General features: G+C 42.0%; 2 protein-coding genes across 5 annotated transcripts in view; one reads left to right on the top strand and one right to left on the bottom strand.

The window, feature by feature from the left end:
• Positions 1-198: 198 nt before the first annotated feature.
• Positions 199-9861, bottom strand: otulinb (OTU deubiquitinase with linear linkage specificity b). 3 transcript variants are annotated; one of them, XR_003412031.2, is made up of 10 exons: positions 9625-9859; positions 9109-9283; positions 8836-9027; positions 8659-8729; positions 8287-8402; positions 8062-8205; positions 7644-7769; positions 1387-1656; positions 830-1165; positions 199-589 (listed from the first exon to the last, which is right to left on the bottom strand). XR_003412031.2 is itself a non-coding variant. In XM_027029668.2 (9 exons), the coding sequence occupies exons 3-9, from the start codon at positions 8946-8948 to the stop codon at positions 890-892; spliced, it is 1092 nt and encodes a 363-aa protein (XP_026885469.1). In that variant the 5' UTR covers positions 8949-9027; positions 9109-9283; positions 9625-9861; the 3' UTR covers positions 199-889. The 3 variants fall into 3 exon arrangements, 2 of the variants coding, with proteins under 2 accessions (XP_026885469.1, XP_026885468.1); XM_027029668.2 differs by having other exon boundaries at positions 199-1165; positions 8287-8378; positions 9625-9861; XM_027029667.2 differs by having other exon boundaries at positions 199-1165.
• Positions 9862-15920: 6059 nt separating this feature from the next.
• amph (amphiphysin) overlaps positions 15921-16562 on the top strand; it is a 32992-nt gene continuing 32350 nt past the window's right edge. The window contains exon 1 of one of the 2 annotated variants that reach the window (XM_027029670.2): positions 15921-16046. In XM_027029670.2, the coding sequence (XP_026885471.2) occupies positions 15978-16046 (69 nt within the window). In that variant the 5' untranslated portion in view covers positions 15921-15977. The remainder of the gene's footprint in view (positions 16047-16562) is intronic. The other variant, XM_027029669.2, reaches the window with a different exon arrangement.

Here is a 16562-nt window from a genome sequence, read left to right as displayed (position 1 = left end):
TTTTTCCCCCAGGACGGTATAACCAGTAACCCTCATCTCTGTGGCTCTCATGGATAATAATATCTAATTGAACAACAACAAGAAGAACAAATACACATATGAATCACCCCTCACACTACTCAGTGTGTAGTTACAATGGTCTTCAGAAATCAAGTAAACCTAAATAACATTTAAAATATTGAAAAATATTTCAGGTTGTCATGTATTATCATTTACTTTACATTTCCCAATATTCCTTCTCACTTAAATACATTGGCAATGTATTCAAAACCATTTACTTTGTAAATTACTACTAATATATAATATATATATATATATAAATATAAATACAATTGTAGTGAAGTACACAAGTTTTCCGGTGAAACAGAGCCTGCAGATCAGTTCTTTTGCTCAGAGTTTCCTAATTTAATTGTTGCCATAGCAGTAACTGGCAATGTTTTCAAATATGCCATTGATGCAGTGTCCATTAGTTTTAACATGCCTTGCCACTGGAAATGACAAATCCTTAATTCTGATGGTCCAGAAGAGATCAACAAACCCATCAGCGAGTCTTCTCTTGGTTTCTCTGATATAAAGCTGATTACATCTCCTACAGTAACACAGTAGACCACACCTGCATTATGTATTAACTCATACAAACATGTTCACTGTAGCTCCTGATTTGTGCACTGGTATTCCATTCTAACAGGGCCCAAGAAAGGGTTAACTTCAGGCCAGTTTTACTGCACTAGTCCAATACACAATAGAATAATAAAACACATAAATCACATAAAATGTTTTCAAAAGGCTTCAGTTCCATACAGACACTAACAGACAACTGGAAAATCACCTGACTAAGGTCTTCTGAGCATTTCAGTTCACATCAGTGAGAACAGAGGACGCGTCAGATCTACAGACGAGTAACATGCTGCTTTTGTGCCTGGCTTCCTGAGGGATGGTTCATTTTAGACCTGCCAGACTCATCAAATTTGGAGTACAGCTGTTTGTCCTGCTTGGGCACAAGTATGTTATAGTGCCTGTCATCCTCTGTCACCAGGCTAAGGCAAGGCCAGTCTGGCTTGTGGTCATCTGGATAGTACGTGACAAACTCCTCACTGTCAGTCTTATAGAGGCGATAGACCTGGATTGTCTGCTGAAGAGAGTACCCCAGCAGGAACATCTCCACCTGCATCAGAGAGAAAGGGAATTCAGAGACCGATCCTCTTTACACAGTGCAGTGCTCTTATAACCAATCTGCAAAGATCTAGAAATCAGACACAGACATCTCCGTCACCGGACTGGCACCACTTAAGTGTCTATACGAGAAAATACTGTCAGCAAGAAATACCAACAGTTCAAGTTGTGAATAATTCTTTGCTATGATGGAGTCCAGATTGAAGTTCTCACCTGCTCCAGTCCACCGCTGAAGCCCACATGCCTGAGATGGTTGGTGAAGAAGGTCCTTGGGCATTTGGAGGTGTCACGGGCGAAGAGGAGCCAACAGAACTCGGGAACACGCAAGCCCTTTGATATTGCACCGTGCAGTTGGACAGCCGTGTGCAGCATGAGGAACTTGAGAGCCTCCAGCATCTCATACTCATCGAGGGTGCCCTCAAACACCTGCTGGCACATGCGTTCCCTCTCTGCTGGATGCACACACTCCACCGCCTCCAGCCACTGCAGTTGAGATGGGAGAAATAGCAGCTCACTGCCTGAGTCTGTCTGGTACAACTCTGATATTGCAAAGATTCCCTTCTGTGACATGAATAGCATTAACTGCCAGCAAACTGTGTGAGCACTCTCTCACACCAGCACTGTCTCACATGGATACACACCCATTGCCTAAGAATTAGGAACAAATCATGTATTAAAACATTAAAACAATGGCAAACCACACACACGATCTAGGTGAGTAACTGCAGTGTACTGTAGTAAGAGATGTAGAGATACTCAAAATTTCAAACAGATATGCCATTAATGTATTAATGTTACTATTGGAGACTCTGTTATGATTTAAACATCTACTTTTTCATATATAAACTGGCTCCTGCTAATACTAATTCAGAAGCACTATGCTTGCACAGCTGATGAAGGACCTCTGTCCGAAACATCTGTTATACACCACAGTAACAGTGATACTTGAGATGCTTGGCTACAAGAACAACACCATCAAGGAGCAGAATCCTCCATGGAGAAGGTTGTTGGAGGACAAGGTAAAGGCCACACGAAGTCAGCCAGCTATCAGAAATGCAGAAAGGCACCTGAAGGTACCTGAGAAGTACAACAACTTGTCCATACCAGAGGCCCATGGAGACTGGCTGTCCACCTGAAGAGATAAACAAGGGAAGCAGAAGCCAGGAGAATAAACAAAAATGTCTCCCATTTGCCATTCAAAGTGTTCTCTTGGTGGCGAGGTAACAGCAAAAGAACAAACCCACCAAAGCTGGAGACTGAACAAAACTGGAAAGACATATGGGAGAAGGAGGCATCACAACCATGCCCAGTGGTTATAGGACCTGAGAGAAGACCGCACAACCTCCATGAACAGGATCCAGTAACCAGCACGCTAGCAAACCTCCAAGAAAGAGTCTCAAGTATGAAGAACCGTACAGCTCTAGTCCCTGACATACGCCAGGTACGCCAGAAGGGAACGAGACATCGACTCACTAATCCATCTCACCAGGATGTACAGCAACGAAATCAGAATGTCATTCGGACTGGATAAGTGTGGTTGGATGGTTATAAGGAGAGGGAAGGTGGCTAGAACAGAGTGGATCAAACTACAGAAGGTAACATAGCAGATATTGAGAGCAACTACAAGGACCCAAGAATCCCACAGACAAATGGGACTCATGAAGAGGCCAGAAGGAAAGCAGCTACAGACAAACACCTACAAAGAGTGAGACACGTCCTGAGTAGTCATCTGAATGGGAGAAACAAGATCCAAGCCATCAACAAATATGTCCCACCAGTCATCGGGTACTCCGCTGGTATAATAAGTCGGCCTAAGGAGGAGACAGAAACCACTGACATCAAGACAAGGAAACTCCTCACAATGCACGGAGGTTTTAATCCCAAATCCAGCATTCGATTGCACATCTGCTCCACACTACACTGACTCACCTGGACGAAGGGAGGGGAAATTATGTTAAAATGCTATTTGTTGACTACAGTTCAGCATTTAACACCATCATTCCCTCCCTACTCACTACTAAGTTGGGAGATCTAGGACTGCATACATCCCTGTGCGACTGGATCTCCAACTTCCTAACAGACAGACCACAATCAGTACGGGTGGGCAACTGCGCCTCATCCACCCTCACCCTCAGCACTGGAGCTCCTCAGGGTTGTGTCCTAAGCCCCCTGCTCTACTCACTGTACACCTACGACTGCACAGCCACTTCCAGCTCTAACATCATTGTCAAGTTTGCTCACGACACCGTTGTCGTGGGTCTGATCTCGGACAACGACGAGAGGGCCTACCTGGAGGAGATTAAACACCTGGAAAACTGGTGCCAGGAAAATAATCTCCTCCTAAACGTCAGTAAGACAAAGGAGCTGATCGTGGATTGCAGCAAGAAGCAGGAGCGGCACTACCAACCTGTGATGATCAGTGGAACCACGGTGGAGAGAGTAGATAGTTTCAGGTACCTTGGTGTTCACATCTCGCAGGACCTGTCCTGGTCCCGCCATACCAGCTCCCTGGCAAAGAAGGCTCGTCAGCGTTTTTACCACCTCAGACGCCTAAGGGACTTCAGACTGCCCTCCAAGGTACTGCGGAACTTCTACACCTGCACTATCGAGAGCATCCTCACGGGGAACATCACAGTCTGGTTTGGGAATAGCACCAAGCAGGACAGACAAGCACTCCAAAGGGTAGTGCGTTCAGCAGAGCGCATCACTCACTCGGAACTTCCTGACCTGCAGACCACCTGCTACAAGCGGTGCCAAACCAAGGCCAGGAAAATTGTGAAGGACCCCACCCATCCCAACAATAGACTCTTCTCTCTGTTGAGGTCAGGGAGGCGCTTCCGCTCCCTGAAGGCCAAGACAGAGAGGCTGAAGAGGAGCTTCTTCCCACAGGCCATTCGGGCCCTGAATCAGGGAAACTGATAAACTGTGGGGACCACCACCACCATGTAACATGACTGTATATCTGTACATCTGTATATATAGACTTAGATTTATACTCAATTACCCTGTTACACAACAACTGTAGATATGGTATTATACAAAATGGATCTGTACATTCTGTAGATTGTGTACATATATACCCAACCATATACATTGTACATTGTGTATATAATCATAATATACATATATTGTACATACATTGTTAATATATTTTTGTACATACATAGAATATATATATTTATCTGCATATATATATTTTTCTCTATGCACCCCTGGTTCTCTTCCTGAGTTTGGACAGAGCACTCTCCACCATTTCCCTGCGTGTTATACTGTGTATGACTATGTATGTGACGAATAAACCGAACTTGAACTTGAACATTCTGAGACTGCACAGTAAGCAAGAGGAGGGGGGGGGCTGATTACTAGTGAGTGTCAGAGCCACTATCCAGGATGAAACAACCAAGATGACGGTCTCAAGAGACAATGTGCTTAGTGAGTACCTCAGATAATAGAAACCGGAGGAGGACGGAAATGTGGAGGAACAGAGGCCATCATGGGAGGAAAAACCCCTGCACAGTATGAACCAAAGGCAGATACTGGAAGTGGAGAAATCCTACCAATGGCTGGAAAAGGCTGGACTGAAGGACAGCACAGACACACTAATCATGGCTGCACAGGAACAAGCTCTGAACACCAGATCAATAGAGGCTATATCTACCACACCAGACAGAACCCCAGATGCAGGCTGTGCAAAGATGCCCCTGAGACAATCCAGCACATAACAGTGGGATGCAAGATGCCAGCAGGCAGGGCGCACATGGAAAGCCATAATCAAGTGGCTGGCATAGTGTAGAGAAACATCTGTGCTGAGTACGGAATAGAAATTCTAAGGTCTAAGTGGGATACAACCACAAAGGTGGTGGAGAATGACCGTGCTAAGATCCTGTGGGACTTCCAAATACAGACAGACAAGACGATAATGGCTAACCAACCGGACATAGTAGCAGTTGACAAACAGCAGAAGAGGGCTGTAGTGAAAGATGTGGCAAAGTGATAGCAACATCAGGAACAAGGAACACAAGAAGGTTGAGAAATACTGAAGGAAGAGATAGAAAAAAATTGCAGGGGGTGAAGGCAACTGTGGTTCCTAAAAATGGAGCTGCAGGGGCTGTAATCCCCAAACTGGGAGAATGGCTCCAGCAGATCCCAGGAACAACGTCGGTCGAGAAGAGTGCAGTCCTGGGAACAGCAAGATACTACACAGGACTCTCAGGTCTTTGGTAGGGGACCGGAGCTTGAAGGAAAAAGACCACCCATAGGGCAAGTGGGGAATTTTTCTGTTAGGGATGTCCCAATCAGAATCGGGGCCGCTCAAGCATTATTTTTTAACTGAGACCAAAACTTTGTTTTATGTCAGCGATCACACTGGTGTTGTAAACAGAGAGCAGAATACGGCAGTGTCTTCAGAGTGGAAATATTTCACAGTGGAGAAGGAAACCAGTCCAACAGCCATTTCGAGAGGCAGTCGTAACAGAGTCATGTTCAATACTGCCAATTTGATACACCACCTAAAAAAAAAAAAACCACCCAGGTAAATACAATGAGTTTACTCAGGTTACCCAGGCAAAGGCAGCACCAAAGCAACACACACTAGAGGAAACTCTAGTGACAACATTTTTTTTTTTGAAGAGAGAAATTTGAGACAGCAACATGGCCAAAAAGGTTAAAGAGAAGGTAACTGAATTCATCATATTGGATGACCAGCCAATCACCGTTTTCAAATGACATGTCTTCGTCGTCTTTTGGAGCCACGATACGTCCTACCCTCTCGACACTACATTTCAAACAAGGCCCTACCAGAGTTTTACAACAAGGTTTACGACTACCTAGCCTCATAGTTAACTTAATTACCTTCTTTTATCAGATGCGACTGCTATTGGCTTTACCACAGATATTTGGAGTTCTGAGATTTCCCCCGATGTCATTACTTAGCCTCACAGAAATCAAGTTTGTCTGTGTGCCCCTGCACAAGTGGTCAGTCAGAGACTTTTTAGTGCCATCTAAACGTCATTAATGAGAAGTGGAATCGGCTGTCCACTAATACAGCAGGAATGCTGATCTCCCCCCGCCCCCCAAAAACAAAAACAAAAAAACTTCACTTAATTTTGAAGTGAGAGTAAAAGTGAGAGGAAAACTGTAGCAGCTGTAACCTAAGGACTTTAAGTACCATTGTATTATTTTGATATTCAGGTTTTACTGTAATGCTGCTACTTCAATAAGTAGAACCTTTTCCATGTTCAGGTTAAGCTGCTACCTCTCTTAAGTGGTGCAGACTTCTGCTGTTCATTCTTAGTGCACCATTTTCACTATTGTGCTGCACTATGGAGAATTGTGTTTTTTATTTGTCACCGATAAGCAATTATACCACTTCAAAGTAGTATTTTGATTATGACTTTTGAGTGTTCTGGTTTTACTTCCACAATGCTGCACTAAATGGAATTTATATGAGCCCTTTATAGACATTTGTTCACTTTATTATGTAAAAATAAAAAATAAACATTAAGCAACAGCCTGGATACAAGCAATTTTTTTCTTAATGCACTACAGAGCTATTCAGTTGTTAAGCATATACACTGGATTAATTTTAATAACTAATGTACTTGAAGTTGCACTGTGCAATAGCATTATCTAGGAAAATACAAGTATCGGACAGAGACTCGACTGGGGGCAAAAAAAAAACAAAACCTTTTATCGGGACATCATATATATATATATATATATGTATGTTTGTTGGATCATGAAGAAAAATACAACTACAGGAACCTTTGGCAAATGCTCCAAATATCACCTTGGTATTTCTTTTGAAGTGTTAGCTGCAATAATGCTTAATGAATTCATCAATTACCAGCAATGTTTGGTGAGATAATGAGCCAAAAATGCCAGACATTGCATGGCACACAGTCAGATACAGAAAGCAAACTCAAAGACTTTTAAAAGTAAAAGTCTTCCTTTAAGAAGACTTAATTTATACATTAAAACTTTTTAATTTATTGGCCACTAGCTGAGGTGAAAGAATATGAAATATATGGCCAAACGTATGTGGACACCTGACCTCATTTTGTGCACAGGGGCACAGCCATACAGGAACAGGAAAGGGCCTGCCCCAAACTGTTGCCACAAAGTTGGAAGCATAATTATCTAAAATGTTTTTGCATGCTGTAGCATTAATATTACACTTCACTTTAATGAAGGGCCCTTGCTCACATCCTGTGTAGTGATCTTAGGCTTGAGTGCAGCTGCTTGGCCATGGAAACCCGTTTCATGAAGCTTCCAACACACAGTTGTTGGGCTTGACCTGCTGTTCAGTGTGACCCTTCCTACTGCCAGTGTTTCCCTGTGGAACTGACGTGGCTACGTGCTTGATTTTACACACCTGTTAGCAATGGACATGGCCGATAGACCTGAACTCAATATCTAACATGTAGACACGTTTGTCCAAACAGTGTAGATATGATGAGGCTCAGTATTACCCTTGATCTCAAGAGTTTTAGACAGCGTTCCAACCGCTCCACTGCCCCACCTTCTCCATCTCTGCTACCAAATGGAAACCTCCACTGAGCCACCAAATCCTGCACACACTGCACTTGTTTTGGCCACTACACAAAAACAAGAAAAAAAAGACAAGAGAAATTCACAGCCAGCCTGTACTGTAACAAACATGTCCTGCTCAGTTTCAACAACACACACACACACACACACACACATCGACAAGCTCAATTTTAAAAATGACTTAAAATGGCACAGTAACAGCAGTACACAATACACAAGCAGTACACAAAACCGTGCAGGTTTTGCAATTGTACTTAGCAAAATGCAACTGTATGAAGGGTTGGTGGACATTTTTTCTTTTTAATGGGGGGGAGAAAAAAAAAAACACGCAGTTCAAACCTTAAGAATTTCAGGGTCCTGCAGCCATGCCGGCACCTTGCGGGACTGTCCAAGGAGCTGGAAGAGGGTTGCCCTCAGAGCACAGTAGTTATCACCTCTCACTCTGCGCAGGCTCTCAAACACCCAAGCTGTGGCTTCATAGCCCTAAACACGGCAGCACATGTGAGCAGTGTGTTCCAGCCGTCAACCATCACATGCAAAGTGGCGCTGTGGAGGAACGTTTACCTTTCTGATTAGGAGACTTTTGGCTGTGTTGCCTTTCCATTCCCTCCTGGCATACGACAGCAAACATTCTGGAGCAGCCACGCTGCTCTTTTCTTCAGAATTAGGCAACAAGGAAGCTACATTTTAAAATAAAACACATACTATCTGAGAAAACAAGTGCCTAAGCAGAAAATTCAAATGCAACACCATCATGCGTTGGCAACAGCGGATGAATGGTTCTGGCTTCTACACACACAGGTTTACTAGCTGTTTTGCCATGTGAATGATCAAACCATCCCGATCACTCATAAATCACACCCCACGGCTTCTCAAAGTAGCAGAACTCTCAAACACACAAGAACAACCAGGATTTTTTGTCCTCTCTTTAAATACCTGCGTGTGGCTGGCTCTTTTCCTGCCGTTCCTGTTCTAGGTCCTCTGCAGCTCTGTATAGGTCTTCCTCACTGCAAAAAAGATGTGGTCATAATGTGGTGCATTATGGGACTTCCATAGAGTAGGTGATGGTGTACAGTCTAGTTCAATTCACAAGGCTGGCAAGTGTCATGTCACCTGTTATCATCCTCAGAAGTGGCTACTCCAGGTGGACATGGCTGGCTTGGAGCGCTTTCCTGATTTGAAAGACTGGCTTCTTTCTTACTTGGCCCCTTCATACTGGAAGTCATCTCCCTGGTTTTCCAATGTTTAGGTTGGCGCGCATTCTGCTCAGCAGTATCTTGTGCTGTTTGATTCTCTGCAGTTGATCTAGAGGAGATCAGGTCCCCTCAGCATTGCACAATTTCAATAAATAAAGTAATATTCATGCTCAAGCCAGAGCCTCCTTACCTTTAAATCCTTCTGGTTTTGCTCTCCGGCTGACCCCTAGCCTCAGAAGCCTTGTCTACAGTCTGATGAGTCGCTCTGGCTTTATTTGTCTTGGGCGCATGTGTGGTACCAGGGTCACCAGGACACATGTTAGGGCTCAGGGAGACCTAAAACACCCTAAACATCCCCCGACATGCTACCGGAACAGAAACGGAAACGTAGGGCTTTGTAACGTACACGGTAATGGGCCACTTGCTACATATCGCTGCCGATACACCAAGATAACAAGAGTAAAACACAAAAGTCGTAAAGTACTTTTCTACTAGGTGGCTTGCAAGCTAACAATAACTCAGCAGTACTTCCGCCCTTCAGTTTTTGATAAACAGACACCTAACTATCTAGCTAGCGAAGTCATACTAGCTAAATAAACGAAACATATCATAGCACACGCAATGCTGTCATTTATTTCGCTAAAAGTGTAACTTTAATTACATAGAAAATACCTCAAAGCTATCTATTAGCTATTTAGCTACCTACCGTCGGTCGCAGCCTCTTAAAACAAACATGATATTGGTTTAGACTATAGCTTCCTGTTACAAGAGGATGCCGGGAATTGTAGTGTTTTAGAGGTTTATTGTTCTTGACCAGTGGGTATCGTTTGATTTAACGGGCGGGTGATATTATGTAGGTTAGCTAGCTACATGAGAATAAAATGGCCCTAAAATGGCCCTCTCTCCCGAATTAGCCCAGGCTATCTAGAGTAGATCTAAGATGAAGTGCCGCTGAAGTTAGTTACTTATTCGCAGCTTCCGACTCGTTTGGTTACTGAGTCACAGCTGCTTATGCGTAAAGGGAGTGTTCATGTCGCATATCTGCTGCGCAGTTAATGTTTTACCCAACCTAGATGAATTGCGCTAGCCTAAGACCAAGTTTTTCTCACCGCACATGACCTCTTGGTTAACTCATTATTTGTCTGGCCGACAATTAAAGCCCTCAAAACTGATCTGGAATCAGTTTTGAGATTTTTCATTGGCCACTGTGCTGTATTGCTTGATGTAACATGTTGCAAGTTAGATTTGAGGTGTACAGTGATCTTGGGCTAAAACCAGATTTTTCTTACAGTGTATTAGGCCTTTATTAGAGGTAATTAGGCTTTCAGTATGCATCTGAAATTTCCCCGTTGTACTCCTTTATCTGTGTGCACAATGTGTCATGTTGCCAGTTGTGATATCATATGGGCCTTACTAAAATCAAATTATCTTCACACAGAGACTTGTTCCCTATTGAAAATATCAAATGCCTGGCCTCTTGTTATTTTAACTCTGAAACCTGAGCTGGTATTTCTTCTTGTAAGTTCACAAATAATATCACTGAATGTATCAATGTTCTCAGTTAGTTTTGATGTATAAAATCATCAACAGCCAGACTAAAAATGGATTTTCCTTACAGTAGAAATGTAGACTAAAACTATTCGTATATTGAAATGACAATCACTTGGAATGAATTTAAATAAATATTTTACAAAATAAATATTTTCATTATATTTGAATGTTATAATGACAGAATCAATTCTTAACAAATTTATTATATCTTCATTTAGTTAATCTATGCCTGTAAAACATAAACTGTGCAGCAAATGTGTTGTGAACACTCCCTTTATAAATGAGGAACCAACTCCAGACACTGAATAATTAACTCACAAATCAGAAGCTTCAAATAAGTAACTAACTTCAGTGTCATACTAAATAACTACCAAGATCACATGCCACTTCACTGCTGTGTTCCCTTCAATGGCTTCCAGTAGCTGCTGCAATTAGCTGACACTTTTATCCCAAGATACTTATAATTATGATTAAGTACAACTTGAGCAATTGAGGGTTAAGGTCCTTGCTCAGGGGCCCAGCAGTGGCAGTGATGTGGCTTGAACCAGGAACTTTCCAATTACAAGTCAAGTACCTTAACCAATGAGTTACCAGTGCCCCTGAGCAAGTGCTGCATCAGATTTAAAACCCTGGTGCTCATCTGCAAAGCCAAAATGAACCGGCCCCTCTATACATGTTGTCAGTGGTCAAAGGCCAATCCGTAACTTGAGTACTTCAAACCTCAAGTACGGCTCTGCTTGAAATACCATGCTTCAGGTATCATGGGAGACAAGCATGGAGACTATTCTCAGTCCTGGCTCCCATGTGGTGGAACAAACCTCTGCTGGCTGTCCAGAGTCCCTTGCAGTTTTCAAACGCAAACTGAAGAACCATCTACTTGTGGAATATTTAAATGACCACTGACTAACTGAAACTCTAGTACTTATTGTTTATTGCAGTGATTGTGGTCTGTTATAGAGCTTATATGTATTTTGCACTTCTAGGCATCAGCATTGATTCCTGTATTTCAGCAGTATTCTAGTTCATTGGTATCTTGGATTCCAACCTACTGTACTGGGTAGGATATATTCTATGAGGAAATGATAAAGCACGTTTGTAAGTCGCTCTGGATAAAAGTGTCTGCTAAATGCTGTAAATGTAAATGTAAGATAGGCCACAGTATTAAAAAACAAATATTATCGCTGAACATTAACACTCACTTGAAGTCTCTGTACGTCTTCTGTTCACCGTGTCTCATAACCCAATGGGAAATTGCCATTTCCATCCTTCACGTGATACTTCAAGTGTCATCAGACATGTTCTTCTATTGGCCAATTGGTGTAGTGTAAGCTGTTTCTTATTACCTACATTTTTCTCTAGGGCTTTACATCGGATTCATGTACTCAGCCCGTAGTACTTGCTGTCTGTTAGCTGTTTGTCTAGTATGACTTGTGTGAAATTTTAAACTTGAAATATCTGTCTAAAAATCTTTTCACAACCTACTTTTAAAATGGTCTATTAGGTTGTGAAGCTAGTTTCAGTGCCCAGTGCCTGTTGCTTTTGACTTAAAATATTTTCACAACTAAATCACAATATAATGGAATTAACACTCAGAAATGAAGAAACACTATAAGTATTGATTCAACACTGGAATATTTGTTGTGCTGCTATTCAGCTGTCGTCCCATGCAGTTCATGGTATTTTTGTTCTTATATACAGACATCTCACCCTGCAAAAAAGGAATGTAGCATTAAGATCTACTTCTCAAACTCATTCCCCCTTCCCTGCTCACTGCCAAAATGTTTGAGAGAAGATCATTATGTTTTAAAAATGAATATTACACTTTGTGAGGACAACAGTGCTCTGGACACACAACTAATAAACCTGAATTGTTCAAAAAAACACTGCTTTCCTTCAAAACTTCAAAATCTGTTCAAATAACACTCTGCTGTCATTCAAAACTCTTACATGCTTATGAGCTATATTTGCACGCAGTTCTGCAAATCTCTCAACTTTTACATTTTACATTAATAGCTAGTTACCCCAGATGAAGCGAATAGGATTGATTATGTCAAAACAGGGGTGCAATTTCATTGTTTGGAATATATTAGACACGGTGAGGTGTCGATTCTCATGGACGACGTATTGGGTAAAAATATGCATGCGTGAAGACCCGACACATTTTGACAAGGGCCAGACGACTGGGTCTTATCGTCTATGACGCGGCAAATCTCATGGGTTGTGCTTATTTACTAGAAATAACGCTGTACCTCTTTTAAAGGCCTATTCAAAATCATTATTATTGTTCCTGTGCATGCTTATCATATTATTGCTTAACATTGTTTTCAAGTGTATCCTTATAGGTGCAAGAGGAAAAACTCTTTGCTCTTTGCTCATTGCTCATTTTAACACCAATCCCTTTCCTAAATCACCTCAGGAGCAGGGGTGCTGAATTAGGATCAGTTCCCATCAGTAAATAAGAAAGGGATCTGCTCAGGGGTGCTGATCTAGGATCGGTTCCCATCAGTAAATAAGAAAGGAATTTGATCTCCCATCAGCACCCTTTCTTTAAGGAGCTTTGTGAATAGGGGTCAAATTGATCAATATCAGTACTCAATATTCTGGACACTCTAGGATTAAGTTAATCAATATCAATACTCAGTATCCTGGACACCCTAGGATTAAATTGATTAATATCAGTACTCAATATCCTGGACACCATAGGATTAACTTAATCAATATCAATACTCAATATCCTGGACACTCTAGGATTAAGTTAATCAATATCAATACTCAGTATCCTGGACACCCTAGGATTAAATTGATTAGTATCAGTACTCAATATCCTGGACACCATAGGATTAACTTAATCAATATCAATACTCAATATCCTGGACACTCTAGGATTAAGTTAATCAATATCATTACTCAATATCCTGGACACCCTAGGATTAGGTTAATCAATATCAATACTCAGTATCCTGGACAACCTAGGATTAAGTTATCAAAACACATTGTTAAATAACAACAAACAACTGGCATGATGACTCAATTAAAACACTCCTCTTTACTCAAAGCCCATATAACCACTCAGAAACTTTTTTATTTTGGACACATTAAGAGAAGAAATTATTCATTGTAAAAGATGCCTGGAACAGTTGAGGGTAAACAAGGAAGAATCATCCCAAAGACTGGCCATCCATGGCATCCTGTCTCCATGGTTACCCTGTCTAGTGTCTTTGTTTTGCTTTACTTCCTTGCTGTGCTTACGTTCCTTAGTTTAGTTTTCACCCGTGTCTTGTTCAGCCCTCATTAGCACATCTAGGGTTATATATTCTGTCTGTTCATCTTAGTCTGCTGGTCATTGTGAGTCTATGCCTCTGTCGTGGTTGCTCTGCCCCGCTGTGCTAACTCTGTTTGTTTTGCACATGTTCTTTGTTCTAGTGCATGTTTGTTATTAGCCTGTTTTCTGTTGTTTCTGTGTTTTACTTTCTGTTTTGCATGTATACTGGATCTCCTCGTCTTGGTATGTTGACCATGGACCGTGATTGCAACTCTGATTTATATTTGCCCTTTCTAAATCTCGCTCTTCTCAGTGTACGTGTCTGCCTCGTAATCATTCCACGTTACAACACTGTCCACACAGTCACCACAGTGTTGACTTGACAGCACTTAATCAATAGTGCTTTTTTCATAATTTTAAAAAAGTAGAAATAAACTCCAGTACATCCAAACAGATGTTGCGACCACATGTTTGATTCAGCCAGTGGATTAATGTACTCTGGTTGGTCCTGGGACAGAGTGCAGGGAGCGCTGGGAACAACCTCTCCATCCTCCACTTCTGTTGGCCTTCTGACTCCATGTCAACTTGCTGAAGTTGTAAAGATATATTGAGGACAAAGCAGGATAGCTAAAAGTAATACATTAATTTAATACATATATATATATAATACATTTCAAAGAATGCCAGATAATTCAGTTACTTTATTGATTATGAGTTGTTTTTCTCAGAAACATTGCAACAGAACTCAAATCACAAGTTCACAATTTATGTTGCGTACAGTTAGCCCAAGAGTCTTTGTAATTTCTTTCTCTCACTATTCTGAAAATGTTTGTATACAAGATTACATTTTAAAGATATGTTTTCATGGTTTGTTATAAACTAGATGTGCCTTTTTATACAGCAGAGATAGTTCTGTTTTGCTCTTGATTATTCTGTGGAGTCCATAGAAAGGTTTAAAATGGTCAGCTCTGTCAGTAGCTCACAGTAGGTATGAGTCCTTGATGGACTGTACCATTACGTATGATGTCACAGTAGGTTTGAGTCCTTGATGGACTGTACCATTACGTATGACGTCACAGTAGGTATGAGTCCTTGATGGACTGTACCATTGCGTATGACATCACAGTAGGTATGAGTCCTTGATGGACTGTACCATTGCGTATGACGTCACAGTAGGTATGAGTCCTTGATGGAATGTACCATTGCGTATGACGTCACAGTAGGTATGAGTCTTTGATGGACTGTACCATTGCGTATGACGTCACAGTAGGTATGAGTCCTTGATGGACTGTACCATTTGGTGACAGCTGCAGAGGAAGGCTCCTCTGTGGATGGCTGCTGCCAAGGACACAGCCGACCTAGCAATGGTCCTTCAATTGAGACGCACCCTGTGTGTATGTGTGTCTGTGTCTTTCTCTTGCTCGCGCTCTCTTTCACTCAAAAAAAAAATCATTGATTTTTGTCTATAATTTGCAGGCATCAGCAAGCCCATATTAAAATGCAGGAGACTCTTGGAACTTCCAGGGGAGGTGGGATGCCTGTATATATAAATATATTTGATAGAATGGAATTTCAGGCCGGCATCTGTTATTCCATAGGTGTGGATATGTTCCAAAGTGTCGTAGAGCCATATATCAATTTGATTGAAGGAGTCCTTTTCTAACGGACTGGCCACAACCTCAGGACTTCTGATATTTTGAACAGCAACCGAAAAAATACACCGTGCTGTATTTTCAAAATGTCTTTTTGGAACTGGTACAGCGTAGTTCAGCACTAACTGAACAAGGTGATCTGTGGTCTGTCACAGCTCCTCCGATGAAAATTCCCATTTGAGTTTTGTCGACACTGCGCGACTCACCTACACAAACTACACAAAACGTGTGCAGGGCATTGGAAGGAAAATAGTAGCTAATGAAAATGGATTTTTTAGCACTATTTTTTACCATATTTTACCATTATTAACATGACATAAAAACTTATAGGACATGTAAGTTCACTAAAATGGCTATATTTACAGTGTAGACACCACAACACCTGGTTCTTAGTACTACCACTGTGAACAATTGTGACTCCGTAGCTAAATCCTAAATTTCTCTAAAATGTGCATGTCTCACCAAACCCTTTGGAATGACCTGTTTCCATCTGGCCCACTGGCGGAGTCTTGGCCCTTTAAGAGCCAGCCCTCCCTCCGCTATCCTCCTGCCTGTAGGTGCTGAAGCGCTCAGCTCTGTTCAGTACCCGCAGCCATGGCTGAAATCAAGACTGGCATTTTTGCCAAAAACGTGCAAAAGCGGCTCAGTCGGGCTCAAGAAAAGGTAAGAGACTCAACACATTCTAAAAGCTTATGGTGTAAGCAAGATTTGTTCATGAGGACTTGATTTATTTGATAGGACATACCAGCTTTCTTTTCGCGAAGGAGCTGTCCGGAAGATGCTGTGGTAGGTGGAGCAGGGGGCAGTTATGATCGGTCGTGGAAAACCTCAGCGCGCACACACAGATCTAGTGTGTTCGCCAAATACCTTCATCGCAGATTAATTTTTATAATAATGCCGCATTTTTCCAAATGCTCACGTAGCATCTCGTGATCGCAATATCAGACTGCAGTCTTATCCAGCAACTGCCATTTGCTAGCGACTTTGCGAAGGTACTTCGTGATAGCTGTTCCCACATAGGAAACAGAGACAGCAGGTTGTGTCGGCATTCATAAATCCGTTTCCATCAAGCGAGAAGTCATGAGGAAAAGAGCTGAGCTCAGGTGTAACGCAGCACACATGGGCTTCTGCTGGGTGACGGGGATTAGAACGTAACGTATAAGGCGACGAATAAACCCT

The sequence above is a fragment of the Electrophorus electricus genome, chromosome 18 (assembly GCF_013358815.1).
Source record: "Electrophorus electricus isolate fEleEle1 chromosome 18, fEleEle1.pri, whole genome shotgun sequence".
Classification (NCBI taxonomy): domain Eukaryota; kingdom Metazoa; phylum Chordata; class Actinopteri; order Gymnotiformes; family Gymnotidae; genus Electrophorus; species Electrophorus electricus.
This window is presented reverse-complemented; position numbering and strand designations above follow the sequence as displayed.

Excerpts from the sequence above, each read along its gene's own strand:
- otulinb (XM_027029667.2), bottom strand. The coding sequence starts at position 8,948 with ATGACTTCCAGTATGAAGGGGCCAAGTAAGAAAGAAGCCAGTCTTTCA. Across the intron at positions 8,730-8,835 it reads ACTTCTGAGGATGATAACAG|TGAGGAAGACCTATACAGAG; the intron begins GTGACATGACAC and ends TCTTTTTTGCAG. Across the intron at positions 8,206-8,286 it reads AAAGTCTCCTAATCAGAAAG|GGCTATGAAGCCACAGCTTG; the intron begins GTAAACGTTCCT and ends TGCCGTGTTTAG.